Source organism: Candoia aspera, chromosome 10 (genome assembly GCF_035149785.1).
Source record: "Candoia aspera isolate rCanAsp1 chromosome 10, rCanAsp1.hap2, whole genome shotgun sequence".
NCBI lineage: Eukaryota > Metazoa > Chordata > Lepidosauria > Squamata > Boidae > Candoia > Candoia aspera.
This window is the reverse complement of record NC_086162.1, coordinates 26,683,356-26,711,353: the sequence shown is the minus strand read 5'-3', so window position 1 is coordinate 26,711,353 and position 27,998 is coordinate 26,683,356. Positions and strand designations below refer to the sequence as shown.

Below are 27,998 nucleotides of genomic sequence, written 5' to 3'. Positions count from 1 at the left end.
CAGGAAAGGAGGGATCCGTGCAGACATCAGCATCTGTTTCTGGATGAGAAGGCTAACGGATGCGAATACACGTACAGACTCAGCTTGGGCAGCTTCCCCTTGGAGAAGAACGTCTTCCACTTGAGGTACAGAGGGCCAAAGTGGGCAACTCCTTGCACCTTGAGGGGGTGCACGTTGTTTTGGTAGCTGAGGGGGATGACATGGTGGAAGGAAGGTTGCGGAGGCTGAAGTCGAGCAGAGTGGACAATCATCTCGTAGAGGATCCTCTGGCCCAGGTGGGCCTGCGCCGCCTTCAGTTTCAGGCGGTTGCTTGTGACGTATTTGCTCTGGTGACGGTCGCCCACCAGGAGCTGCTGGATCATGGTCCGGATCAGCGGGTTCCGCACGTCGTAGAGGTCGAGCAGCTTGGAAGCCTGTTCCTGCCAAGCGGCTGGCTCCATGCCCTCTTCCTTCATGGACACGAGGGACTGGTAGAGCTCCATGAACTTCTCCCAGTCCACCCCCTTGCCCTCGTCCAGGCGGAAGATGTGCTGCCGGCCTCCTCGCCGGAGCAGCCTCCGGTGGAGACGCAGGGTGGGCCTGGTGGTCTTGTACAGAGAGTCTTTGGGCAGGCGGTACTGCTTGGGCCGGGGGGCTGCCAAAGCCTGGGTCAGGTCCTCCTCCATCTGCAGTATGGCATGCCAGGCCTTCTCCCATCGCTGGCCCATGGACCAGGTCAGCTTCCCACCGTCCCGCCTTGCCTTCTCCTTTCCCGCGAACTTCCTGCCTTCCCCCCTGCCCTCCCCCCCCTCCTCCTTCTCCCACTCCTCCTCCTCCACCTTCTTGTCCAGCCCCCCCTCCTTTCCTCTCTCCTTCTGGCCTGCCCCCTCAGGGAAGCCCAGCACGATGGGCCGCGATCTGAACTTGAGGCATCTCTCCCTGCGCTGCTGTTCATATTGTTCCTGCCGGGGCCTTTCCTGCTCTGCCTGAGCCTTCCCAAAGGCCTGCCGGAACTTCCTGCTCAGCCAGGCCCGCCGGCCTGGGCCCTGGACTTCGTCCTGGCGCCACTCCTTCTCGGCCTTCTGCTGCCACACCTGCCGCCAGGCAATGCCAGCCAGCCTTCTCTGCAGGTTCCTGGCCCGCAGCACGGTCAGGGTGGACTTCAGCAGCTTCTTCATCTGGACAGCGAACTGCTTGGGGCTGGCGCTCCAGGGCTTGTGGGCCGTCACCGCCTCCTTGAGATGTGCAAACATGGACAGCTCTTCCTTGGACAGGGACTCCTGCCTTTCCTCGGCTTCCCGCAGCAGCTCCTCAGCTTTCTCGAGCAGAGCGTCGGCCACGTCCTGGATGGCCGTCGTCGAGGGGACCCAGAGCAGGGACACCACTCGGAAGAGCTGCTGGAAGGTGGAGGAGTCCTTCCCCTGCAGCTTTTCCGGCTTGGTCAGGACCTCCAGGAGCAGCTGGGCACGGTCGGCCAGACTGGCTTCCGGCTCTGGAGCCAGGTCCATTTCCCACGTGGCCACCAGTGCCTCCCTCTCATCCTCAGAGAGGAGGCAGAAGCTGTCATCCTCCTCCTCCTCCTCGAGGGCTTCCAGGGAGCCCCGAGCCTCCTTGCCGAGGAAAAAGGCCCTTCTTCGCTCTGCCCAGTTCTCTTCCTCCAGCTCCAGCTCCTTCTCCATCAGTTTTGCCTGGGCCAGGAGCTGGGCCCTCACCTCAGCCAGCTCCGCGATCCTTTCCTCCGGCACCTCAAGCATCGCTGCTTCTGCCAGCTCCTCGGCCCTCGCCTCGTCTATTTCTAGGGCCTCTTCCTCGGCCAGCTCCAACACTCTCGCCTCGTCTGGTTCCACGCTGGCTAGCAGGGCCAGCTCCTCGGCCCCCTCCTTAGCCAGCTCCTCGGCTATCGCCCAGGCCAGCTCCCGCACCCTCTCCTCTGCCATCTCCCCCTCGAGCCCCTCGGCCCGGACCCTTTCTCGGGCCTCCTCCAGGGCCCTCTGCATCACCTCTGCCAGCGCCGTCTGGTGGACCTCCGCCTTCTCCCATGCCTCGGCCAGGGCCTTCTTCCGGGCCTCGGCCAGGGCTATCTGGCGGGCCTCAGCCAGGGCCCTCTCCTTGGCCTCTTCCAGGGCAGCCTGCTTGGCTTCCACCAGGGCCCTGGCCTTCAGCTCCCTGAGCATCCAGGCCTTGCCTTCCGCCCGCACAGAGGCCAGCGTGTCCTCCGACAGCTGCGCCGCCAGCGCCTGCTCTGAGTCCGTCAGGAGGGCCCTCTCCTTCAGCTCCGTCCGGCTGGGCGCCGCCTCCTCCTCCTCCTCCTCCTCCTCCTCCTCCTCCTCCTCCTCCTCCTCCTCCTCCTCCTCCTCCCTCTCCAGGGCCTCCTCTTTGCCAGTGCGGCGGCCACCCTTCCTCTGGGCCGCTTCTTTCTCCCTCCTTTCTGCTGCCACCTCCAGTTCTCTCGGCCTGCCGGGCTCTCGCACTTTGCCTCGGGGGTGCTCCCATTCTTTGCCCGAGCGGGCGGGCCCCCCTTCTTTTCCCCTGGCCGGCAGCCGCTCTCTGCTTCGGGGGAGCTCCCGCTCTTGAGTGCCGAAGGTGGTGGCCACCAAGTCCTGCTCCTCCCTTTTGGCTAACTCATCCATTCTTGCTGCCCACTGCTCGGCCCACTTAGCCATCTGCCTCATCTCCTTCTCAGAGGCCTCTCTGGGCACCCTGCCCGCCCTGGCTGCGGGCCGCCTGGGCCGCCTGGGCCTCCTCTCCTTCTCTGCCTCCTCCTCCTCCTCCGCCCTTCCCTCCTCGGCTTCCTCCCCCTCCCCCTCCTGCTCCCCCCCCTCCTCCTGGCCGAGGTCGGGGCTCAGAAGATCCGTCTCCGAGCCACTGGGCGACTCTGTGGCCGTCCGCACGGCCACGACAGTCTCCAGGCTCTCCACGGACGACTGGAGCCACGACTCCCGCAGCGAAGCCTTCAGCAGGTCGCCCATGTACTTCCTCCAGCTGGAGGTCTCTGCTCCACTCTCCTGGGAGCCGAGCAGGGCCTTGCCAAGGTGGGTCAAGGCCTCCCAGGACAGGGTCCGGCCGGCCAGGGCCACCCGGGCGGAGGCCAGAAAGTCCTCCGCCGCGGTGCACCCTTCGACCACGGGGGCAATGCGCAGCATCATGAGCTTGTAGAGGTCGCTGCGCCACTTGGACTTGTCTGCCGCATACTGCTGGTTTGGGTCGATGAGGCTGCCCTTGGCGGAGGCCGCTGGGGCTAGCGCGGGCGGCTCAGGCTGGCTGAGCTTGGCCTGCACGAGGCTGCTCACCGCCTTGGCCTCCTCCGGCGTCGCCGCCGCCTGCTCCTTGCGGCTCTTGGAGCTCTTCAGCATCTCAGTGTACAGCTGCGTGCGGGTGTTGCGGCGCTGCAGGAGGAGCGGCTGGGGCTGCTCGCGCACCTTCCTGAGCCTGCGGGCCTCTTGGGAGGGCATGGCTGGGACCTTGGGCTTCCTGCGGAGGTCTCTCTTGCTGCGCCACGTGGAGCCGCTGCTGATGCTGCTGACAGCGGGGGAGGCGCTGCTGCTGGTGGTGCCCTGGCTGGGGCGGCTGCTGCTGCTGCTGCTGCTGCTGCTGCTGCTCTCCGGGAAGATCGCTTCGGTGGGCTGGAGGATGGCGAGCCCCTTCCCTCGGGCCTGCTGGATGCGGGGGAGCTTCTGCTGGGCGGGCTGCTTGGCCTCCTCCGTGCCAGCTGCGGGGGTAATTGGAGAGACGGGATGGATGGGCAAGGCAGGGTCCAGCCAACACAGGCTTTGCTTGCCCGGGGGGGGTCCTGCAATTCCCAAGACCATCACCCATGTTAAGGCCCCTGGCCTGCAGAGGGCTTCCTCCCACCCCACCAAGAGAGCCATGCCTCCTGGTCCTGGAACACTGCCCCCCGCTTCCAATTCAGAGTGTGGATGACTGTGCTTTGCCCCAGCCTCTGAGCAAAGGGAGCTTAGTTTGGCCTAGTCTGTTCACTTCATGCTTCTTCTCGTGACAGCTGGACCAGGTCCTAAGACGATGGTGCAAGGAAGGCTAGAACTATTTCACAATAACGTTAACAATTAAACTCGTTAATGTCATGCCACATAAAATTAATGGCATCTTGTGGGTCTTTACCAGCAAGGCAGGGCAGCTTCAACGGTTAAGGTACATAAACAGGGCATGGAAAACCCTCAGAATGGAAAGTCCTGAAACCACAGCAAACGCTAATCAGGCCCCAGTGGCAAAGTCGGCAGAAATGAAGCTTCTCATCCAGAGCCAGTTCCATGAAAGCCTTCCAAACAGAAGTCGGAAGAGGCGGCCAGCGAAGCCCCCCTCCCTGCTTTTCTATCTGTGGCATCCCGAAGTCACTCCGAGAAAACAGGGTGCCTAACAAAGAAGCCTGGAGGTAAGTCTGGGGTTGTGCTTTGTGTAAAACCCCCACCGTCAGTAATTATAAAAAGGACCTCAAATTGCCATGGGCAGACCCCCCAGTAAGTTTCTAACTACCCATCTCATCCATTGTATCTTCACCTGAAGAGGAATGTCCTTTTCCAGAGCAGTAGGAATTGTATCAAAGCAAAGGCTTAACTACCACAATTGGGACCAGAATTTCAGTTACTAAGCAAAGCAGTGATTAGGCGAATCTGACCCAATTTTACGACCTTTTTTGAGGCAGTCATTAAGCGAATCACTGCAGGCGTTAAATGAACCATGTGATTGTTAAGGAAATCACATGGTTCCCCACTGATTTTACTTGACAGTAGCCAGCTGGGAAGGTCAAAAATGGTGATCACATGACTGTGGGATGCTGTGACAATCATAAAATGCGAACTGGTTGCCAAGCACTCAAATCGTGATGTGACTGTGGGGACGCCGCTACGGTTGTAAGTGTGAGAGCTGGTCATAAATCGTTTTTTCCAACACCATTCTAAGTCTGAACCGTCACTAAGCAAATGGTTGTTAAGTGAGGACTACCTAGATAGTGGCCCTAGATGAAATCCCCCATGAGGATCCAGGGCTCTGAGTCTACCGTAAGCTTTGGGATGCCCCCCTCACTGACATCTCCCAGAGCGTGGCCATAGACTACTGGCCTCGGTTGCCTTGGGGGCCCACAGAGGACATCGTTCCTGTAGGTGGGGGCTGCACAGAAGCCACACTGCTCCAACGGTACGAGGGGGTGGTCTTACCTTGCACCTCGGCCCCTTTCTTCGGAGACTGGTCAAAGAGCCCTAGCCACCGGGCCTGGGGTGCTGCTGGGCCTTCTGGCTCTCTGTACTCCTCCAGCAGTTTTTCCGAGATGCGCCTGCGCCGGGAAGGGGGAGGGTATCCCACGAGCTGGGCTTCTGGAGGAGGGCACTCGGTCATGAGGAACAGATTGGCTGTCAGATGATTCTCTACACAGGCCATCAGCCTCTCCGCGCCTTCCGTCAAGGCATACACAGCTTCATCCTTTGACTCTGCTACGATGCCAGCGACCCGCACCCTGCGAGGGAAGGCATCCTTTTCTTTCCGGCTCAGCTCGGTCCTGGAAGGGACAGAGATACACCTGCCTGAAGCAGAGCTGAGAAGGATGAGGGGCCAGGGCTGAATGGAGGGTCCTTCCTGCTCCAAAGGAAAATAACCATTGAGAGCTTCCTTCTAGGACCACCTGGTCTCAAAAGCCATAAGTCCAGCTGCTGAAGCTCCAACCTTTGGTGGCCATTTTGGACGTGTGCAAGTGGCCCTGACTGGAGAGAAAAGCAGCTCGAGGGTCCCCCAGGCACACAGGAAGGGTGATTTTTCCTCTGGGCAAGTGTGAGGAGCATTTGGGATGCATAAGGCCTCATCTTGTAGCCCCTCAGCCAGACTTACACCCCGGCCTGGTAGGCAAGGTAGAACCACATAAAAACATAAGAGCTTTGCTGGATCAGGCCAAAGACCACCTTAATCTAAGGGTTTGTTTCTCACAGCAGCCAACCAGATGACTCTGGGGTGCTTGGAAGCAGGAGGTGGATACATGTCTGTCTCTGCCCTTTTGCTGCTGCAGCTGGGATTGGAGGCTGCCCCAGGAAGTCGTCAAGGCGAGGAACCCTGATGCCTCTGTCCTCCAGGAATGCATCCAACTATTAATGGTTAATGACCAACTTGTGGGAATCAACTGCGCAGGTTAATCACCTGCTGCTAAGTTTGGCAAGACAAAAACATTCCAGAAACCTCCTCAAGGCCAGAGGAGAAGCACCTGGTCCCCAAATACACTAAAAAGAGTGGAGGCACTCCCACCCCCCACCCCCTGTGCAGGGAAGGGACTCACAAGTCTCCCAAGCTGGCTCTTGCCAGTCGCTGCATTTCCTTTTTCAGGACAAATTTGTCAGTGATGCCAGCCACCGAGTCGAGCAAGAAGCGGGCCAGATCACGCACTTTCTTGTTCTCATCCAGCAGGGCCCGAGCCAGTGGTGCGACCTCTTGTTCAGTCAAGAGGTCCATCTTCCCCAAGGCCTCCCAGGCTGCCAGTCTCATCCTCACCTAGAGAACAAGAAGCCTGTCAGGGACAGACCTGGGCCTGGTTCAGGCCAACCTCTACAAGGGTTCGTGCTCTGTCAATGTCTCAATCAGCCGCAGCAGTACTGATGCTGGGACCATCGGCTGTGTTTGCCTGCCACACTGACTTAGCAAGGTCAAGGTTAATTAGCAAACCCAGAATCAGGGGCTTAATTAAGCCAGGGCTGAATTAGCCATCAGCAAGCATATCATGTCAATACAGCCCTTCAAAAATCCAAAGGGCTGCGTAAAGAATACGCAGATGTTGTTGAGAGGAGGGAGAACCTTCCAAGCTGAGAGCTGCTTCTGGAAATGCCCACAGGGTGCTCTGAAGGCCTGAAGGGGGTGCGCAGCTCAAATCTTCCCTGGGTCACCCAAGCCAGCTACTATGCCTTCAGCCTTGAACCTCTTAGTAAAAGGGCAGGAAAGAAAGGTTGGGCACCCACATTGCCCATCCCCAGGGTCTTCCTGTCCAACCTGCTAGACAGCTGCCAGCCCTGCAGCTCACAAGAAGCACCTGCCTACTTACTGGGAGTGGGCAGCTCCTCCTCCTCCTGGTTTCAGAGGCCCTGTGAGTCCCAGGGAGCTCCCCAGCCCCCTGAGCCTGCACTGCTGAAGGGCCAACTTTTGATAATGCTGTTCCCCTCCCCCAAGGTAAAAATGGGAGCAGAAAGCCTCCAGAAGACAATTTCCACTGTCCCCCCCACTCCCCCCAAAATCAAGCTGCTGCAATTTGGCTTTTCCCCCAAGGAGTCAAGGCCATTTCGAGGTATTCCCATGACAGTTGAAGCCGTTTTTGTGCCACTGGAACCTGGGATGTGAAATATATTCCTATTGGGGTGAATCATTGATGACAACATTTACTTTTGTGATGAATCTATGAGACCAAATTAGTCTAGCTCTTTGGGGGGGTGCAACTTGGGCAAATCAAATTGTTTTTCCCCTTCCAATGCTTCACAATTGTGCAGAGCCCCCCCTCCCACCTCCTCTCGCCTAGTCAATGCCCAGCTGCTGTTCCCCCACCTCTCCCCTCTGCCACTCTGAGGGGGACCTGGACAGTGAAGGCCGGGGAGCCCTCCAAAGCTAGCAGCCCCCAGATGTGCCCAACCTGACCTCTTTGTGATTTGTGTCCTGGATGAGGCGCTCAAAGGCCACTTCCTGTATGGAGGTTGGCAATGTGTAAGACTCCGAAATCTGGACGAGAGCAGAGGTACACAGCAAGTACGTTGAATAGGGCACATCATCCATGAGGTTTAAAATGGCCTTCATGACGCCGGGCAGGCTGGTGTCGCTGGGCTTGTGCCTCAGCCAGGGCTTGGTCACAATCTCTGCCAGCAGGTCCTGGTGGCGCTTGGTTGCCGAAGGGGTTTCCCTCGTCTTCTGGGCCTTTTTCTTCCAAGCTTTCTGAACCACCTCAGATTTATCCCACTCTTGCATCTGGATCTTCACCATCTTCCTCTTTGGCAAAGGGTCCCTGCTAGACAGCAAGGGACACCAGAGATCTGCGGGAGTCCCTTTGGGAAACAACTGAGCCCGGATAACTGAATTTGGGATGTAGCCATCAGGAGCGATTGGCCAGGAGTGCCCCTCCCGGAAGCATAGTGTCTGGAGCAGGGGGACGTGCTCCACCAGTCGCGGGAGGCCACGGTAAGGCGGCGGTGGAACAAGTTTCTTCTCCAAAGAAGGCCTGAGACTGGGCTGTGGGAGGAGCTGGTACTCCACTGCGAACTCTGGCGGCATCTCCTTCAGGGGCAGCGAGGGCGGCTCGTAGAAGTTGGGGCCTGGAGGGATGCTCGTGCCCTTGCCAATGAACTCCACCACTTTGGCCACGTTCTTTTCGATCACCACCTCCTTGCGGTTGGTTATCGGCTCCAGCCGCTCGTACTTCTTGGCCTGCTTGCCCACCTGGCGGTACCTTGAAAAGGAGGAATATCAGCCAGCCACTTGGAGTGTGTGGATTAGAAGTGGCCTCCTTCTTCTAATCATACCACATGACACACCTCACCTCCCAAGCATTACACCAGCGGATTTCCACTTGGTGCCCCCTACATGTGTTAGACTACAATGCCCAGAATTCACTGCTCACACATGGGCACCAGGCTGGAGAAGGTGGCATTACTGTCTCCCTGTTTGATTTTCCAACAGCTCTCAGCCTCAATCTTTAATGGAGATGTACGCATCACTTTTCCAAAAGGATCAGGTGCCTACAAATTTCCTGGCCTCCCTCTCCATTAGCCCATCTTCTTCTAAAAGGGTACTCAAGCAGAAACAATGTCTGGGTGACATGCAAGCACTGCAGTGGTCCAGTTGCCCCTCTCCCTAATGGTGTACTGACATGAAGTGGGTGGGGGTTGGAAGAGAAAACGGTGGGGGGGGGATACTTGGTTAAAAGCAAGGTAACTGGCAGATATCAGGGAAGGATGGCATTCCAAGACAGCTGCCACTTGCCAGGGGACCAGGCTTGGTCTTTTTGCTGCCTACCCATCCTGGCACATCTCTTTCAAAGTGTCATAGCTTCATCTAAGGATGACGCCTCCAAGGAAAAGGGGCCCGCAATCCCACTGCCGCTCCCTGGAGCAATTAAGATAGCTTAATCTGACCCCAGGAGAATGTTTCCTTACAATTCAAACGTAGTTCACTGTTTGTAGCAAGGACGAGGTAAAGGGAGAGACTCATAGGAAAGCAGAAATGCCAGGGAAGGTTCCTTCAGTACAAGGAAGATGCTGGCTACAGAGAGAGAGGAGATGGTGCGTAGATCGTAAGGAACAGAGGACTGATAAGGATTGGTAAGAGATTGTAGCTCAGCTAGTGTAGACAGCAGTTGATCCCTGGTGATCACCCCTCAGTAACACAGGATCCCAGGATATCCATGCAGATATCCTGGTCCATGCAGAGCCTCTGGGATCTCTCTGGAGCAGGCTTGGTTAAGCACCAGAAATTTTACAGTTTAAGAGGATGTAATGGTCACAGCCATTACCATGCACAAAGAAAGAGGGGCAGAGGAGGGAGATGAGATGAGATGAAATGCAAGGTTCCTCCATGGTGGGATGTCATGGACTCAACCCTCCCTCCACTCCTATTTTACATTAATACGAAGCTGCTGGATGAAGCTATCCCCCAGAATAGGGCCAGGTATCATCAGTATGCAGATGATACTCAACATCACATTTCAATCCCGGGCCAGACAGGTGGCGCTGTTGAGATGCTGTCCCAGCGCTCAGGGACTGTGAGGGTCTGGGTGGCAGGAATAGGTTTAGGCTTAATCCCAGCAAGACAAAGTGGCTATGGGTTCAAATGCCAGCCAGTTCCAGGGAGAATCCATCTATAGTTCTGCATGGGTCTACATCTCCCTATATGGAGCCAGCCATAATCTGCTTGACTCACAGTTCCTGCTCAAAGAGCCAGAGGTATCTGTGGCCAGGAGGGCCTTTGGGGAACTTCAGATGACGTACCAGTTACAGGCTTTCTTGGACTGGGAGGCTCTGCTCACAGTCACTCATGACTTAGTCACCCTCATTTGGACTATTGCAATGTGCTCTGCAAGAGCTGCCCTTGGAGACAACTTGGTTCAGAATGCAATGCTCAATGCTCAGGTAACTATGGGTACATATTTGTTTGCTCATATAACATCACTACTTTGAGTGCTGTGCTGGTAGCAAGTTGGCTTCTGGGTGCAATTCAAGCTGCTGGTCATCAGCTTTCAAGCCTTGTAAGGCTCAGAACCTGGGTATCTTCAGGACCACCTGCTCGCAATTGTATCTGTTCATCCAGTGAGAATGGGAAAATTGGGTTCCCTCTGTATCTCTTCTTTCACAGAATATCATCAACAGGGACCGCAGAGGTGGAACTTCCATTTTCTTTTCTATTATGTAGAATGTCATAGTTTAATAGCAGCTTTGTGTAAAGGAAATAATTTCATCATAATACTTTTGAAAGATGAAGAAAGGCTAAAGCCAGTGAGATTAAAAATAGAAGCAAATTATGTTGGAGTTCTTTAGTGAAACTCAGTAATTCTTTTAAGAGTTCAAGCGCTGGAGACCCAGGCTGAATAAGATGTGATCTATTAATCATGAACTAACTCAGCTGTACAGCTTGAAATGGATGTCAGCCAGGATCCCATACTGCTGGCACAACAGGGCCTCCAGGCATGCAGGATGGATGTTAAATCAACAACTATCAACAAGCATCACTCCTGAGCATAGATTTAAAAACTATCAGATCTCATGACTTAATGCTACAGAGTGCTTTCTCGTTTATTAAAAAAACACATTTCTATGTAGTTCAACCATAAATACAAACGGAGATGGAACAATCTTCTCAAGATAGCTAAATCTAAATGAAACTATGTAAATCTATGATGCAAAGGAAAACTACATTAAACTCTGAGTACAGATATATAGAGATAGTTTGGTCTAGTGGTTAAGGCACCAGGCTAGACACTGGGAGACGGTGAGTTCGAGTACCACCTTAGGCACAAAGCCAGCTGGGTGTAATGATTGCCTACTCTAATAGACTCAGTCAGTGAACATGACACTGGGTGACCTTGGGCCAGTCCCTCTGTCTCAGCCCTAGGAAGGAGGCAATGGCAAACCACTTCTGAAAAACCTTGCAAGAAAACTGCAGGGACTTGTCCAGGCAATCACCAAGAACTGGACACAATTGAATGGATAATATAAATATAAATATAATACCTGGACCAGCCAAATTCATTATACTTTCCATATTAAAAAAAACTTGGGTTGGGATATAGACATAAATTAAATCCATAAGAAAATGTCTACAGAGGCATTCAGGGTAGCTGGGCTACAGGGACAAGAAGCATGAATGATGCAAAGAATAAATGTGCTGATCCTGAAGGGAAATCTCGTCTGGCAATTCCACAAGGATTGACATCTTCATCCAGTTAGTCGCCAAGTCTGAGGCTCTTCCTGCTTCTGAAGAACCTAGTCAGGAGCAGAGGCAAGACAGTGAATTTGCTCCCAGAGCCACAGGTTCCTGCCCATCGAGATCTAGGACTAAGCCCTCCAAAAGATCGGTATGGATGACATTCTTCAAGCACATGGATCATAGGATATGCTTTGCAGCTTGAACTGAGCTAGTAAAAGATCGGAAGAGGATTAACTGTCAGACTTGTGAGAAGAGCATCAGTAAAACTATCAAGCCCCTGGATATATCAGTGGAGCCACGCTGATCCAAAGCATTTTGCATGTAGTGGATGTGCGGAAACCTTTGGCCAAAAAGCAGGTTTCTAGTCCAATTTCTGAAGAAAACTAATACAGTAATGGTTAAAAACACACACACATTAAAAAGCACAGAAAAGAGAAACCATACAGGTATCTGGAAAATTTTCTGGAAAAACTTTCCAGAAAAAAATAAAACACCAGAAAATTCAAATCCCAATGCCCATTAAGCCAGCAGGCTGCAGATAGATAGATATTAGAGAGAGAGAGAGAGAGATGATAGAATTTTTGTCACCACACCCCAACATAATGTGTCCACTTACTTGGGCACAAAAACGACATCAAAGGTAAGGAGGAAGCGGGGAAGGAAGGGAAGTGGGTATTCAACCACATCATCCCTTACAGAGCAGGTCAACAGCACGGTGAGATGCTTCCTTGGCAGGTACGTAACACATGAGATGAAATAGACATTCATGTTGCAGCCGACCATCAAGTCCCCCCGCTGGTTGGCAAAGCAGACTCGGCTGAATTTGAGGGTGGTGTCAAACTCCACCAACATTTTTCCCAGGATGTCCCAAATGCGCACAGAGCCGTCCGAGCCACCAGTCACCAATATGCTAAGCGTGTGGCAGTAGTCGAAAGAGGTGATGGTGCTCGAATGCATGGCCGCGGTCTCCTTCCAGAAGGGGTTCTTCTCACCAGGAACTAGGGCTGCCTGGCGCCATAGCCGGACTCGATTCTGCTCTGTCAAGACACAGATGTACCCGGGGATGAGCAAGAGGATGTTGATCCGGCAGTTGGTGCTGGGAATGACAACCAAAGGGACCACCTCCAGGAGGCTGTTCTTCTTTAAGATCACTTCTGAGAGGATGATATATTCATCAAGTCCGTAGGAGCAGAGGTAGGAGGATTCCCTTGAATTATACGACAGGTTCCCAGAGCCTGAAAGGCTGCTGAGGGCCACCACGTTGCCATCATGGATTTTGCGACCTCCCATACGATACAGATGCTGGGTGACAGAGCGCACCTTACCACTTTTGAACCCACTGAAGATGAAACTGGTGGCACGGCCTTCCAGGTCCAGGCGGCTGTAGGCCAAGCACAGAACCTTGTCATCCGCTCTCTCTGTGGTGCGCAAGATGTACTTGGCTGGGCAAGGGTTCTTGGTGGTATCCAACACATAGATGTCAGTCGTGCCCATTGTCACCAATAGTTCCTCCCGATCTGGGTCATAAACATAGTCCAGTGCTTTTTCTAGAAGCTGGAAGGGCCAGGTAACAAACAGCATTTCTCCTGTAACAGGGGATAAGAATTGGATGATTCCATCTTCAGTGGTGGCCAGGATGCGGGCCTTGTCTGGCCCACACTGTACCCGCACCAACTTCTTGAGGATTGATTTGCTTCTGCTGAAAAGCTGATAGAAATTGTTGACTGTACGGATGGAGAAAGTGTACTGGGTACGGAGGAAGAAAGTCTGCTCATTGAGGAACTGCATCTGGAAGACTTCCTCTCCAATGTCCACCCGCCGGAGAAGCTCACAGGTAGTCAGGTTCCACTCCTTCAGCATTCCGTCCAGGGATGCAGTCATGAGGGTGTGCATTGAGGCCCGGATGATCATACTGCTAATGGCACTCAGGTGGGCCTTGAACTGGTTGACGTGGGTCCCCGTGTCGAAGTTCCAAACCTTGATGTCCCCAGCCAGGTCTCCTGTATAGAGGATGCTCTGGGGCCAGTTGGCAGCACAGCAGGTGAGAGACACACCTTGGCTCACCTGGAAGGTGCGGATCTGGGCTTTTGTTTGGCAGTCATACACACGGATAACGTTCTCGCACAAGGCCACCAGCATCCTCCGCTCCTGCTCTACCCTGAGAAAGTGCACAAACTCACCAGTTGCAACACGTATTTCCTGTGTAACACTCATATAGGGAACCTCCAGCGTCAAAAAGGTCCAAAAAGCCACCACACCAATGGCACCAGAAACCAGTTCGCACGTCTCAGGGCTGTAACACAGGCTGGTGACTGAATAGGGGGAGGTCATCTTGGAGAGCAGCTTGAAGTCCTGAGTGTGGTCACCGAAGAAGCGAAAGTTAATGTCACCACAGTAGGCCACAAAGAGGTGCACATGGGGGACATGGATGATGGTGAGGACCACTGGGTCCTCATGTAAGCTGTACTGTTTCTCTGTCACTGAAGTCTCATCCTCCATGTTGTAACTCCAGACACGCACCTGCCGGGCAAAAGAAAGTGTGAGGGTGGTAAGGAGAAGGGTCAGCCAATTTGGGTCAGCAAAAGTGGCTGTTTAGGGAGCAGGTCGGTTTGGAGCTCTGTTCCTTTGTTTAAAGCAGGGCTTCTCCCCCAGGCTTCTGTGGCACCCGAGGGTTCCACGAGAGGTCACCAGGGGTTCCCTGGGAGATCATGATTTATTTTAAAAATTATTTCAAATCTGGGCAACTTCACATGAAAGAGGTAAGTTTCATGCTTTATTATTAGTTTAAGAACACTGTTAATACCTATAGACAGGCCTACCCATGAAACGAATACTATCATTTTGTAACTTCCGGCCTGTATTTGAGTCTGTACATGCAGGGGCTCCCCAAGGCCTCAGAAATATTTAGAGGGTTCCTCCAAGGTCAAAAGGTTGAGAAAGGCTGGTTTAAAGGTTTACGTCCCACCTGCCCTGCCAATCCTGGGGCAACCCAAAGCGGCCTGGATTTCTACGAACTGCGCTGGTGAGGCAGCCGAGGGAGACATGGTGTGGACAGAGTGGTGAGGCCCCTCCTCCACTCCCCCTGGGGAGGCTGGAAAAACGGCTCCTCGCCCAGAGGTGGGCTGCCAGGTTGATTTTTCTTGGAGGGAGAAAAGGGATCTGTGAGATCAGACAGCAAGGTTCTCAGGATCTTGCCTAGCCGTGAAAGAGGATGCAGAGATGGTCTGAGCATCTTTGCGCATGAGGAGAAGGGACCCACTGATCTAGTTGATTGCCGGGGGCATGGAGGGCCAGTTTTCTCCTGGGAGGGGGAAGGCCCATGGCTCAGGGCTACTCGAGTCAGCTTGGAGAAAACAGGACCGAGAGTCCTCTGGCGTACGAGCCAGGGTGAGCCCAGTGGGACCAGGCAGGAGCCTTCTTTAACACAGGCCAGGTGCCACCAATGGGGCCCAGTCCTCAAGCAGCCTGTTTTAATGCAGGGGCCAGGACAGTTCAGAGCTACCCTTGGCGTGTACCTACAGGAAGGACCGTGGGCAAGCGCCTGTCTTCACCATGACTGAAGCTTCTTGCACCCGCAGGAAAGTGCCTCGTCTACCCAAGCAGAGACCCTGACTTCCCCACAAGAGGGTGGCTTCTTGCCATGGGCTGCGGGCAACCTCTGATCCAGCAGCTGAGTCTTCAGATGCTCTTGGAGGGAGGTGGAGAAAGCAAGACCTCTTTCCTGGGCTGGGGGGAGGGGGCCCTTCCAGAGGCCAGATGGCTCTCTCTCTCTCTCTCTCTCTCTCTCTCTCTCTCTCACCTTGCTCCCTTTGGCCCTCCTCCAGGTGAACGAGGCAAAGAAGTTCCCCTCCTCCGTCGTGTAAGAGCAGAGGATCGGCATGTATCTGGGGAAGCAGCTCTCCCGGAAAACGATGCTAGGCCTGTCACTGAGGAGGAAGGGGGTCCCTTCGGTCCCTTCTGGCAAGCCCTGTGCAAAAGGGGAGAAGACAGGGAGGACACTCCACGGGCAGCCTGCCAGCCAGCCAGCATCACGCACAGGCTGGGGAGGGTCAGCAGCGAACTCTGGCTGAAGGCCGAAGTGAGAGGAGAACCGGGTGCCTGAGAAAGAGGAGGAGGGTGGCTTGCAAAATGCTGCTGGGCTGGTGGCTGGAGCACCTGGGCGCTCCTTCTGATCAGAGAAGCAGGGTGCCGCCTCTCCGTTGCTCCAAGTGGCAGTCAGCAGGAGGATCAAAGGGTCCCCACTCCAGCAAACTCCAACAGGGCGCTGCAGAACACTTATCCACTTCCCAGGATTCTGTAACCAATTCTCCTCCCTCTTTCCAAGAAATCCAATTAAGAAGACTATATGAGAATCTGGCCTTCTTGGCTGTGAGCAGCTGTGAGGGGTCAATAGCTACCCCACCCCCCGGTCTGTGTTCCTGTTCCCCATCCCGCACACAGTGCCCTCCTGCTCCATGCCACAAAGGAAACCCCAACTTGGTACAGCATCTGTCACCTTTTGCAGCTCCAGCCTCTCTCTGAGTTGGTACTGGAGGTCCTTCCACTGCGGCACGATGCGGGCAGGGCCTTTCAGCATGGTGTCGCTGCAGGGTGGGTCCCTTGTGGGAAAGTAGCCTGGAAGACGTGGGTCTGGAGAAGAGGGGCAGAAATGTAGGGGGAGCAGGAGGGGTGAAAGAGCCCCTCGTGCCTCAGCCCCCTCCAGCCCCCATTGGCGGAGGATCAGGCCCTATTCCTTGCCACCCAGGACTTGATGTGAAAAAGAAAAAATCCAGCCTGTTAGAATGAATTATAAGCCCACTAGCCGGAAAGCGCCGAATCACAGTCAGTCTTCCAGCAGCTAAACTCTGCTGAAGAAAAAGGTCCTGGGGCTCTTGACTGCCAGCCCCCCTTCCTCCCAGCCAGCTTCTCCCCTGCAAGGACCTGCCCTTCACCAGGTCCAAGCCGTGGCGCCTCTTGAGCAGGGAGAAGCTTCTCAGACTGCCCCCCCCCCAGCAGAAAAAGGGCTTTGCCAGCCTCTGGGTGCCATCGAAGGTCAGTCATGTAGTCCAGGATGTTGTGCACGTGCCCTGGCTGGGGGGCTCCCTGAGCACTCCCAGCCCCATGGTGCCTTCCCAGAGACTGTTCAGAGGGGGATCAGAGCCCTGGGCACCCACATAGTCCTGGGAAGACCGGGCTGACCTGGGATTCCAGCCCTAAAGAGAGAGAAATTCTGGGCCCTGCTGTTGCCAGGTGTCACGATCACCGTTGCGATGTTCGCTCCATCGTAACGGTTCGCATGCCAGAGTGTTGATGCGTGTTCCTGGCTGGGAGGGTGCTGCTGATAAACCTTGTACGGGGAGATGTGTGGGGCTGTGCCAGGAAGGGATGTGTTTGGGTTATCTCTTAAATGTCAAGGTCTTTTTGCCCATCGATCAGCAGAGCTCGTTAGGAGCACCTGGGAATGTGGGATTGTTCTATATGCAGGGGGGGATCGTTGTTGGAAATGGAGCTATTTAGTTTGAGTTTAGGCGCGCTTTTCTCATTCTCAGCTTTCTCTCTGTTTGCACCTTATTCTAAATAAAACCAGACCTTAAACTTAGATTTGGAGTCTGAGCATTTTATTGGAGTAGGGCGATCGTTACATAAAGCTGAGAATCATTCCACGAACAAACCTCACTAGTCTCTACCAAGAAATTTTCTTGAGAGAGAAGTTAGCGATGGCAGAATTGGGGAAGGAGTCAACGGGGTTTGGCGAGGTGACCAGACAGCTCTTGGAGACGGCGTTCCTGAGCAGGGACTCGAGCCCCCTCCCATCCCACCCTGCACCCCATTCTAGAGATCCAAGCTCCAGCCCGGAGGAGAGGGAACCGACGGATGATGGGCTCGCTGAACACCAACAGTTCCTGTGGGATGCCCTGGCAGACCCCCGGCTGGGGACGTCTTGCACCACATGGAAACTACGATGCCCACAGACTCCCAAAAGAGAGTCCACAAAAGTGTCGGGGAGTCAGCAACCTGAAGTGCCGGGGCTGGAGGACTCCACCACGCCGGATAGGATCAGAGTCCTTGAGTCCAAAATCGAATCCATGGAGTACATGCTACGCTCCCTTTCAACTGCAGTGAGTGACCTGGTAAAGGTTGTTACTGGTCCGGGGGCAGCAGGGGGTCCCAGCATTCCACCAACTCCATCGCCGGCCTCGAGGGGAAGGCGCCGGCCACGGGACTTTTCCCTGGCTCTCCGTGGTTCCACTCCGGTGGTAGTTACCCCGGCTCGTCCACCAGTTGGGGCGCCTCCAAGCAGCGGGGTAGCTAAGGACTTCTCAGTGAAGTTTGATGGAGACCCCACAAACTTGTCATTTTTTCTTACCAACACGACGAATTATATGCGACAATATGGACATTGTTTTACCTCAGAGGGGCTAAAATCACGGCCATTGCCACAAAACTGAAGGGCAGAGCTGCTGACTGGTATGTACAGTTATCCGAATCCAGAGCCCCAGCGCTGGCTGCCTTCAATACCTTTCTAGCCACTGAAACGGTACTTTGAGGACCCCCTTACTAAGGAAAGGGCTAAGGATGCCCTAAAGGAACTGGTTCAGGGACAAAAGTTGGTGGCTGATTATGCCCTAGAATTCAAAGTTTTAGCAGGGAAAGTTCCCGAATGGTCGGAGGCTACCTTGATCGACAGATTTAAGGATGGCCTCAATCGGGAGGTGTTGCGGTGGGCGCTGTGCAGAGACGATCCAGACTCACTGCATGAATGGATCTGTCTGGCTGGGAAGGCTGAGCATGCCCAGCGCACCTTTATGCAAGCTACAAAGGGGAACAAGCAGCCTTCCAGTGGGAAGGGGCTGAGGATGCAGTCTGACTCCAGGTGGGCTGAGGAAAGGCAACGCCGTTTCACCCGGGGCCAGTGCATCAAGTGTGGCAAACCAGGTCACCGCGCAGCGGAATGTCAAAAAGCTAAGACGGTGGATCGCCCCTCTAAACCAACCCAAAAGATACCACAAAAGGCACCTAACCCTCCTCGCCGGCTGGCGGGAGCGTTGGCAACCACGGATGAGGAGGAGGATGTATATTTTACAGGAGACGCTTTGGCCACACTGGAACAGCCGGCAGGAAACGCCTTCCACCTGCCTTAAACAGCGCCGCTGGGCAGGTGGTGGAGAATGGGCGCGATACCAACATGGTGAGTGCTGATTGCCCCATCCTAGCTGTAAAGATCCAGTTGGCCTGGCGATCTAAGACCATTGACGTCTGGGCTTTGGTCGATTCAGGGTGTTCCAGATGTTTAATCCATCCTGACCTGGTCGCTGCATTGGACTTGCCCTGCTTCCCTCTCCCAAAACCGCTGGTTTTTCAGCAGCTCGATGGTTCTACGGCGGGAGGGGATCCGGCCACCCAGTTTACTGGGGAAGTTACGTTGCGTATGGGCACGCACATCGAACTAATCCAGTTCATAGTTACCCCAGTGGGCAATCCTTTGGTTGTTTTGGGGATTCCCTGGCTAACCGGGCACAACCCATACATTATGTCATGCGCTGCCTACCTCTGAATAACGCTCAGACACTGGTTCGTGGATCAGGCTCTGGTTTATTTGCAGGGCAGGTACAGCGTCGGTAGAAAAAAGCTGAGAGTGACAGGAGCGCGCTGGTGCGGGGTTTAAATACCCCGCCCCGGTCAGCGCCCCCTCGCTCACGGTCACGTCACCCCCCTTTGTCCAATACGTTGCCCTGCCGGTGGGTGAGGGTTTCCGGGATCGCCCATCATCAGGTTTCCCATTCCTCTGCTGATTGCTTTCAGCTGGGCGATCCCCGTTGTATTGCCGCTGATGGCTTGGGTGGCTCCGTGATCCGTTTAGCTATTGTTTGTTAGCCGTTAGTCGTTGTGGGTTGATGGCTACATATCTTGTACCCCTTCACCTATTTCCTTGTCATTGTCATGTGTGCCATTGCGCTGATGACTTTAGCTCAACGGCACTCATGACATACTGCCCCCTTTTCGAATAGTGTTCTCCCCCGGTTTTCTGGGTTTTCCCCGTGGAGCTGTCAAAACGCCACATTTTTTTTTTTTTTCAAAGTTCCCACCGGAGTAGTTGTCGCCCCTCCCTTTGCTCCTCCCTCTACCACGTGCCTTCCCAGGGTGTGTCCATGGTGCGCATGCTCGGGTCCTGACCTGGCGTGCGCATGCTCCAGCCACACCCTGTTCGTTTGGCTCAGTTCGGCGAGGAGAGAGGCGTGGCTGGTCGGGTGCTTCTCAGCTCCAGGTAGGGCCCTTCTTTTTCTTATTTAAAATGCGTCGCCTTTGTTGTGTCTCCTGGGCGTTGCCCCCAGGTTGCCCTGTTGGCTTGCTTGCCACTCCCCCGCGGCCGGGGGGCGGGGGGCGGGTGCTGGCGAACGTTTGTCACCACCCCGTGGGCCCGGGGCGGGGGGAGTGAGTCCCGGGGGGGGAAGGTCCCCCCAAGTCGCGGGCTTGGGGGGGCCCTTTCCCTTGGGGCACGGGAGGCGGGGGGGCCTGCGGGGGGGGGGTTTGGTTTTGCTGACCTTGGTTGCGGTTTGTCGGGGTATGCCCGGTGAAATACTCTGGTCAGGTCAGGCGCGTTAACGTTGTGCGCCGCCACCCATTCCGGGTGGGGGAAGTGTTTCCACCTGACCAGATAGTGTAGAGTTCCTCGTTGCTTGCGGGAGTCGAGAATGTCCCTTATCTCGAAGTGGTGTTGCCCGTCGATCATCACCGGTGCGGGCTGTGGCGTGCTTGGGTGCCATCGGGAGGTGGTTGCCGGTTTCAGGAGGCTGGTGTGGAACACCGGGTGGAGTCTCCGGAGGTTGTGTGGCAGGTCCAAGCGTATTGCTACCGGGTTCACTATTTGCGTGACTCGGAACGGCCCGATGTACTTAGGCCCCAGTTTTTTCGAGGGTTGGGTTGACTTTAGGAACTTGGTGGATAGATAGGCCATATCCCCCACCTGGAACGTCGGTTGTTGGCGCCGGTGCTTGTCGGCCTGCTCTTTGTAGGCAGCCTGTGCATCCTTCAGCGCCGCCGTGATTACTGGCCATGCTTCCGCGATCTTCCGTCCCCAGTCGCTAGCGTCCACCTGGGGTTCCGGGGGTTGAGGTAGCTCCGGTATGGGGACGAAGTCGCGCCCCGAGACTACTTCGAACGGAGTTTTCCCCGTGCTCGTGTGGACGGCGTTGTTGTATGCGACTTTGGCGAACGGGAGCAGTTCAGCCCAGTCGTCTTGGTGGTAGTTAGTATATGATCGTATAAATTGCTCTAAGGTGGCATTAAGAACCTCAGTGGCTCCGTCCGTCTGAGGGTGCCAAGCCGTAGATAGGGCCTGTTGGGTCCCCGTCAGCTTCAGGAAGGCCCGCCAGAATTTGGAGGTGAACTGTGTGCCCCTGTCGGTCACCACACGTGCGGGACATCCGTGTAGCCTGTACACGTGGATGAGGAAGAGTTTGGCTAGCTGTTGTGAGGATGGGACCGACGTGCAGGGGATGAAGTGGGCCTGCTTTGAGAAGTAGTCCTTCACCACCCAAATGGCCGTTTTCTTCTGGCTGGGTGGGAGGTCCACTATAAAATCCATAGAGATTTCCTCCCATGGGCGGGAGGGTTCTGCCACCCGTTGCAATAGCCCCGCGGGTTTGCCTGGTGCCCGTTTGGCCCTAGCGCACGTTGGGCAGGACGCCACGTAGGTTTTTACGTCTCGCCTGAGCGCGGGCCACCAGAATTGACGCCGTGTTAGGTGTAGGGTCTTGAGGAACCCAAAGTGTCCCGCTTGCTTGGCGTCGTGTGACCTATGCAAGATCGCCTGGCGTTGCGAGTCCGGGACGTAGATTCTGCCTTCCCCCCATGCCAGGTCTTGTGCCATCGTTACCTTGTCGGGGTTTGCCAGGAACCAGGGGTCGGTTTTGAGGGCGGCGGCGAGGTCCGTGCGCATTCCCCCTGGTAGTTGCGGTTGGCTTCTTTCCGTCGCCGGTTGCCCCGCCATCGGCTGCGCCGTAGAGTCGAGCTGCCTCCGTGCGCCGCTTCGGGTGGTCACGGCCATCCCCAGTTGCGAGGCGGATAGGACCGTCCCAATGGTGTCTGGGGCGGGCTCTTCGTCTTGGGGCAGTCGGGAGAGGGCGTCGGCCAGGAAGTTCTTCTTGCCCGGCATGAACTTCAGCTGGAAATCAAAGCGGCTGAAGAATTGGGCCCATCGGACCTGTTTTGGGCTAAGGCGTCTAGGCGTTCGTAGGGCCTCGAGGTTCCGGTGGTCAGTCCAGACCTCGAATGGTTGGGTGGCGCCCTCGAGTAGGTGTCGCCATGTCTCTAGTGCCGATTTCACCGTGAAGGCTTCTTTCTCCCAGACGTGCCATCGCCTCTCTGTCTCGGAGAACTTCCTTGACAGGTAGGCGCATGGTTTCAGGAGTCCCGTGGGGTCTTTCTGTAGCAGGATGGCTCCCAGGGAGAAGTCTGAGGCGTCGGCTTGGACCACGAACGGCCGTTCTGGGTCCGGGTGCGCGAGGATTGGCTCCGTAGTGAACAGCGCTTTCAGCTTGTCGAATGCGGTCTGGCACGCGGGAGTCCAATTCAGCACTGTGCCTGGGTTCTTGGCGCGTCGGGTTTCCCCCACCCCTTTGGTTTTGAGGAGGTCCGTTAAGGGGAGGGCTATCTCAGCGAACCCCCGGGCGAATGACCTGTAGAAATTCGCGAATCCCAGGAAGCTCTGTAGTTGCCGTCTGTTGCGGGGCCGCTCCCAGTTTAGCACCGCTTCGACTTTTGCGGGGTCCATTTCGATGCCGTCCCCGGAGATTCGGTACCCCAGATAGTCTAGGCGCTCTTTGTGAAACTCGCACTTTGTAGGCTTTGCATAGAGCTGCGCCCTTCTGAGCTTGTCGAGGACTTGCCTGACTAGGGTTACATGTTCCTCGTGCGTTTTTGTGTAAATAAGGACGTCATCGATGTAGACCAGGACCCCTTTGAACAGATGTTCATGCAGTACCTCATTGATGAGCTGCATGAACACCCCAGGGGCCCCCGCGAGTCCGAAGGGCAGTACCTTGTACTGGAAAGCGCCTAGGGGGCAGTTAAACGCCGTCTTCCATTCGTCCCCCTCCCTGATTCGGATGCGATAGTACGCCTCGCGAAGGTCCAATTTGGAAAAGACTTTGCCCGTGGACAGGTGGGCGAGCATGTCCTTCACCAGGGGTAAGGGGTATTTGTTGGACAGGGAAGCCGCGTTTAGGCCCCGGTAGTCGGTGCAGAGCCGTAGGGTCCCGTCTTTCTTCTCCCGGAATAAGACGGGGGCTCCGACCGGTGAGCATGCTGGCTCTATGAATCCCCTGTCTAGGTTTTTATCGATGAACTCCCGGAGGGTTGCCATCTCCTTCGGGGTCATCGAATAGATCTTTGGTCTAGGTAAGGGGACGTCGGGCAGTAGGTCGATCCGGCAATCCGTCTTGCGGTGGGGGGGTAGTTGGTCAGCTTCTGCCTCTCCGAAGACCTCGGAGAAGTCGGCGTATTGTTCTGGTAGGTCTGCTGTGGTAGCGGCGTTGTCTTGTGTGGTCGCCTCTGCTCGTCCTACCGTGGGGTTGCTTCTGCCCGCTGGAACTGGTGCTCGATACTCGCCGTCGCCGAATGTGAAGGTGCGGGTCTCCCAGTTGATCCGCGGGTTGTTTGTCGCGAGCCATGGCATCCCCAGGACTGCAATGGGCCGTCCGATGTGCGTGACTACGAACGATGTGCGCTCGGTGTGAGTGCCCATTTGCAGGGTGACCGGCTCGGTTTGTAGCGTGGCTGGTTTCCCTCCCGCTGTAGAGCCGTCCAGCTGGTGGAATGCCAGCGGCGTGGGGAGGGGGAAGCAGCGGAGGTCGAGTTTGGCGACTAGGTCGGGGTGGATGAGGTTTTTTGAGCACCCCGAGTCCACTAGTGCCGCGGCCGTGGTGGCTCCGTTGCCGGCAGAGAGTTGAATTGCTGCCAATATTACGGGGCTTTCGTCGTTTCGTTGAGGTGGTCCGCATTGCTGTCCCACCGCCTGCCTCGCCACGCGTCTCAGGGCAAGCGGGGAGCATTTCCCGCCGGCTGGTCGGGGTCTGTATTGTCCTCTTCCCCCCAGTAAGCGTCCCAGCCCTCTTCTGGTGTCGCTGTGGCCACGGTCATTCGGCGGTGAGGGGGCGGCCCCGGGTTGGGTGGTTTGGGGCTAATTTTCGGAGTGGGTTTGGGCGCGCTGGTCGGCGGTCGGTTGGCGAAGCAATCCGCCGTCTTGTGCCCTAATTTGCCACACCTCCCGCAGGGCTCCCGGCTGAACTTCTTTTTTGGGTATATGGGGCCGGCCATCCCCCCGTGTGGTGCGGGTACCTTTTTCCCGGCATAGTTTGTGTCTTCCGTGGTTGTCATGAGGAAGGTGCGGTGCGCATGTTCGGCTTTCCCCGCGAGGTGGATCCACCCGTGTAACGTTTCTGGGTCGTCGCGGTAGAGGGCCCATTGGAGGACGTCGCGGTTGAGCCCCCTTTTGAACATTTCCAGCAGGGTGGTCTCGGACCAGTCGCTGACCTTCCCCGCGAGGGCTTTGAACTCCAGGGCGTAGTCAGGGACCGTCCGTGTGCCCTGTTTAAGTCTTTGGAGTGCGCTTTTCGCCCTTACTTTGGCTAGGGGGTCTTCGAAGTAGTTTTTCATCTCATTGATGAAAGCAGGGAAGGTGGCGAGGGCGGGGGAGCTGGACTCGTACAGTTGGACGTACCAGTCCGCCGCCCTGTCTTGGAGTTTGATCGCCACGGCGGCGATCTTGTCGGCCTCGGAGTCATAGGAGTGTCCGTGCCTCCCCATGAACTCCCTAGCGTTGGTCACGAAAAACGAGAGTTTTGTGGGGGTCCCATCGAAGAAGATGGGGAAGTCCTTTGGGGCCCGGGCGTTTTGTGCGGCCCCGCCTCTCGCTTCCCGGGGTGTGGTGTCGGCCGCCTGTGCCGTCTGCTGACCCTCCGCTGGCCCGTGTGGGTTCGGTGCTTCGCTCGGGGTGTGGGCTTGTGCGGGGACGTCGTTGGGTGGCGCGGGGGGCATAAGCGCCTGGAGCATGATCCGGAGTTCCGTCAGTTGAGCCCGCATGGCCGCGAGTTCAGCTCGTGCCTCCTCGTCCACAGCCCGCGCCGCCGCTGGGGCCGGTTCCGTTGGCGCGTCCTCGGGGGTGGGTTGCCGGCGGGGTTCATCGTCCCTCTGCCGCGGGTCCGCTTCCTCCGCCGTCTGCTGGGTGTCTCCGTCGTCCTCCTCCGTGTTGACCGCCGTTGGGCTGTCGCTCCACGCCCGTTTCTGGGGTGCGATGTGGGGCGCGGGGTCCTCCGCTGGTTTCGGAAGTCGTGCTGCTCCCTCCCGCGGTCGGGTTGCCTCCGTCGCCATCTCCCCTTGGGGTTGGAGCTGAGGCTCGGGTCGGGTGGGGTGGGCGTCCATGGCTCCGGGAGTCCGCGGTGCCTCTGGCCTTGGTCGGTCCTCCTCTGTCTCTTGCCGCGCGGCTCGCCCTCCTTGCCCGCGCCGCTCCGGCCTCATCTTGCTGGTCTTCTCGCCGTCTATTCCTCCCGCGGCTCGTTGTCGTCCGGTGGGGCTCGGCGAGGCTGAGTTTATGACTCTCAGCTTTATGTCATGCGCTGCCTACCTCTGAATAACGCTCAGACACTGGTTCGTGGATCAGGCTCTGGTTTATTTGCAGGGCAGGTACAGCGTCGGTAGAAAAAAGCTGAGAGTGACAGGAGCGCGCCGGTGCGGGGTTTAAATACCCCGCGCCGGTCAGCGCCCCCTCGCTCACGGTCACGTCACCCCCCTTTGTCCAATACGTTGCCCTGCCGGTGGGTGAGGGTTTCCGGGATCGCCCATCATCAGGTTTCCCATTCCTCTGCTGATTGCTTTCAGCTGGGCGATCCCCGTTGTATTGCCGCTGATGGCTTGGGTGGCTCCGTGATCCGTTTAGCTATTGTTTGTTAGCCGTTAGTCGTTGTGGGTTGATGGCTACATATCTTGTACCCCTTCACCTATTTCCTTGTCATTGTCATGTGTGCCATTGCGCTGATGACTTTAGCTCAACGGCACTCATGACACATTAATTGGAAAACCCGTACTATAACGTTTGAGGATGGGTTCTACCAGGCTCCCGTTGTGGGGAGATCCCTCACTTTGGCTGCGGGGAGGGCTGAAATTGTCAACACTCAAGCTCCTGCTCTCCCCATGGAGGGACTGCCGGCAAGGTACTCTGACTTTGCTGACATCTTTGGGGAGGAAGAGGCTGACCAGTTACCCCCCCATCGCAAGACTGACTGTGCCATTGAGCTTCTTCCAGACGTTCCCTTGCCCAAGCCGAAGATTTATCCTATGACCAAGAAGCAACTAGAGGTGTTGCGGGAGTTCATTGATAAAAACCTGGCTAGAGGTTTCATTGAACCGGCAAACTCCCTGGTTGGGGCTCCTGTTTTATTCCGTGAGAAAAAGGATGGCACCCTAAGACTGTGCATGGACTATCGTGGGTTAAATTCCGCCTCACTGTCCAACAAATACCCTCTGCCTCTCGTAAAAGACATGTTAGCTCATTTGTCCACTGGTCGGATTTTTTCCAAACTTGACCTTTGCGAGGCATACTATTGCATTCGCATCCGGGGGGGGGGGGGGATGAATGGAAAACAGCTTTTAATTGCCCCTTGGGATCATTTCAATATAAGGTTCTTCCTTTTGGCCTAGCAGGTGCCCCAGGGGTTTTCATGCAGCTGATCAATGAGGTGTTACATGAACATTTGTTTAAGGGGGTTTTGGTTTATTTGGATGATGTTCTTATCTATACCAAAACTGAGAAGGAGCACGAAAAGCTCCTTACACAGGTTCTCACCAAGCTCAGGAAAGCTAAGCTTTACGCTAAACTTTCTAAGTGTGAATTCGATAAGTCTCGCTTAGATTACTTGGGCTACAGGGTTTCTGACAAAGGCATTGAAATGGATCCTGTGAAGGTTCAGGCAGTTCTCAACTGGGAGCGCCCGCGCACCCGTCGCCAACTCAAAGTTTTCTGGGGTTCGCTAATTTTTACAGATCCTTTGTCCAGGGGTTCGCGGAGATTGCTCTGCCCCTGACTGATTTGTTGCGCACCAAAAGGGTCGGAGAGACCCGCAAAGTAAAAAACCTGGGGGCCGTGCTCAATTGGACTCCTGCCTGTCAGGCTGCCTTTGATCAGTTAAAACCCCTTTTTACAGCGGAGTCCATTTTATCCCACCCTGACCCTGAGCGGCCTTTTGTTGTTCAGGTTGATGCTTCTGATTTTTCTATCGGGGCTATTTTATTGCAAAGAGATTCTGCTGGACTTTTAAAGCCTTGTGCCTATCTCTCCCGTAAGTTTTCTGAAACGGAGAGGCACTGGCATGTTTGGGAAAAAGAGGCTTTTGCGGTTAAAGCTGCGTTGGAGGCTTGGTGTCACCTTTTGGAAGGGGCTACTTGCCCTTTTGAGGTTTGGACGGATCACCGCAACCTAGAGGCGCTCCGCACGCCCAGGTATCTCAGCCCAAAGCAGATATGCTGGGCTCAGTTTTTTAGCCATTTTAATTTCCAACTTAAGTTTATCCCGGGGAAAAAGAATTTTTTGGCTGACGCACTCTCCCGATTGCCACAGGACGCGGAGCCTATCTCTGATGTTATTGGGACTGTGCTAACAGAGCCACAATTAGGTTTGGTCGCTGTCACCCAGAGCCGTGCTCGGGGGCAGCCTCCTCTCCCCTCGCAAACGGCTCCGGTGCTGCGCTCTCATGCCCGCAGGCAACCGCAGATGCCTGGTGGGTTGCGGGCAAATTTTATCTCCGCTTTGAAATCTGATCCCTGGTTTCTGGCTAACCCTGACAAGGTTTCGCTTGAGCATGACCTAGCTTGGGTGGGGGGGCGTTTATACGTGTCTGACTCTCAACGAGCTACAATACTTGCCCGTTCTCATGACAGCAAGCAAGCTGGTCATTTTGGGTTTCTCAAATCCCTCCATTTGGTTCGGCGACAGTTTTGGTGGCCCTCCTTGAGAAAGGATGTCAAGGCGTACATCGCTTCCTGCCCTGTCTGCGCTATGTCTAAGCGACCGTCAGGTAAACCCCAGGGCCTTTTGCAGCCTGTGGCTGACCCTTCTCGCCCTTGGGAAGAAATCTCCATGGATTTTATTGTTGACTTGCCCCCCAGTCAAAAGAAAACTGTCATTTGGGTGGTCAAGGACTATTTTTCTAAGCAGGCCCATTTTGTTCCCTGTGCAGCCATTCCATCAGCACAGCAGCTGGCAAAACTCTTTTTGGTACACGTGTACCGCCCCCATGGCTGCCCCTCTCGTTTGGTGACCGATAGGGGCACACAATTTACCTCACGCTTTTGGCGGGCTTTTTTAAAGCTCATTGGCACCGAACAGGCATTGTCAACCTCTTGGCATCCCCAGACTGACGGATCTACTGAGGTCCTTAATGCCACCCTCGAACAATTTCTTCAATCTTACATCAATTATCACCAGGATGACTGGGTTGATTTGCTCCCTTTTGCTGAGGTCGCTTACAATAATGCTGTACACCAGAGCACTGGTCAAACCCCCTTTTGGGTTGTTTCGGGTCGGGATTTTGTTCCCATCCCTGAGTTTCCCCAACCTCCTACCCCGGCTGTGGCTGCCTGTGATTGGGGTTCTAAGC

General features: G+C 55.5%; 2 protein-coding genes across 4 annotated transcripts in view; one reads left to right on the top strand and one right to left on the bottom strand.

Annotated features, from left to right (window-relative positions):
- AKT2 (AKT serine/threonine kinase 2) overlaps positions 1–27,998 on the top strand; it is a 101,388-nt gene that overhangs the window by 43,858 nt on the left and 29,532 nt on the right. The gene's annotated exons all lie outside the window — the stretch shown is intronic.
- WDR87 (WD repeat domain 87) lies at positions 9–27,094 on the bottom strand. Its single transcript, XM_063312635.1, has 9 exons — positions 27,031–27,094; positions 15,863–15,996; positions 15,167–15,334; positions 11,984–13,887; positions 7,594–8,395; positions 6,254–6,465; positions 5,158–5,488; positions 2,349–3,674; positions 9–2,246 (listed from the first exon to the last, which is right to left on the bottom strand). Exons 1-9 carry the CDS (start codon positions 27,092–27,094, stop codon positions 27–29), a joined length of 7,161 nt encoding a protein of 2,386 aa, XP_063168705.1. The 3' UTR covers positions 9–26.

Coding starts and splice junctions, on each gene's coding strand:
- WDR87 (XM_063312635.1), bottom strand. CDS start 27,094: ATGAGAGCGCAGCACCGGAGCCGTTTGCGAGGGGAGAGGAGGCTGCCC. Junction 6,466..7,593: donor AGGACACAAATCACAAAGAG/GTCAGGTTGGGC, acceptor CTTGTTCTCTAG/GTGAGGATGAGACTGGCAGC. Junction 3,675..5,157: donor CTCCGAAGAAAGGGGCCGAG/GTGCAAGGTAAG, acceptor GGCACGGAGGAG/GCCAAGCAGCCCGCCCAGCA.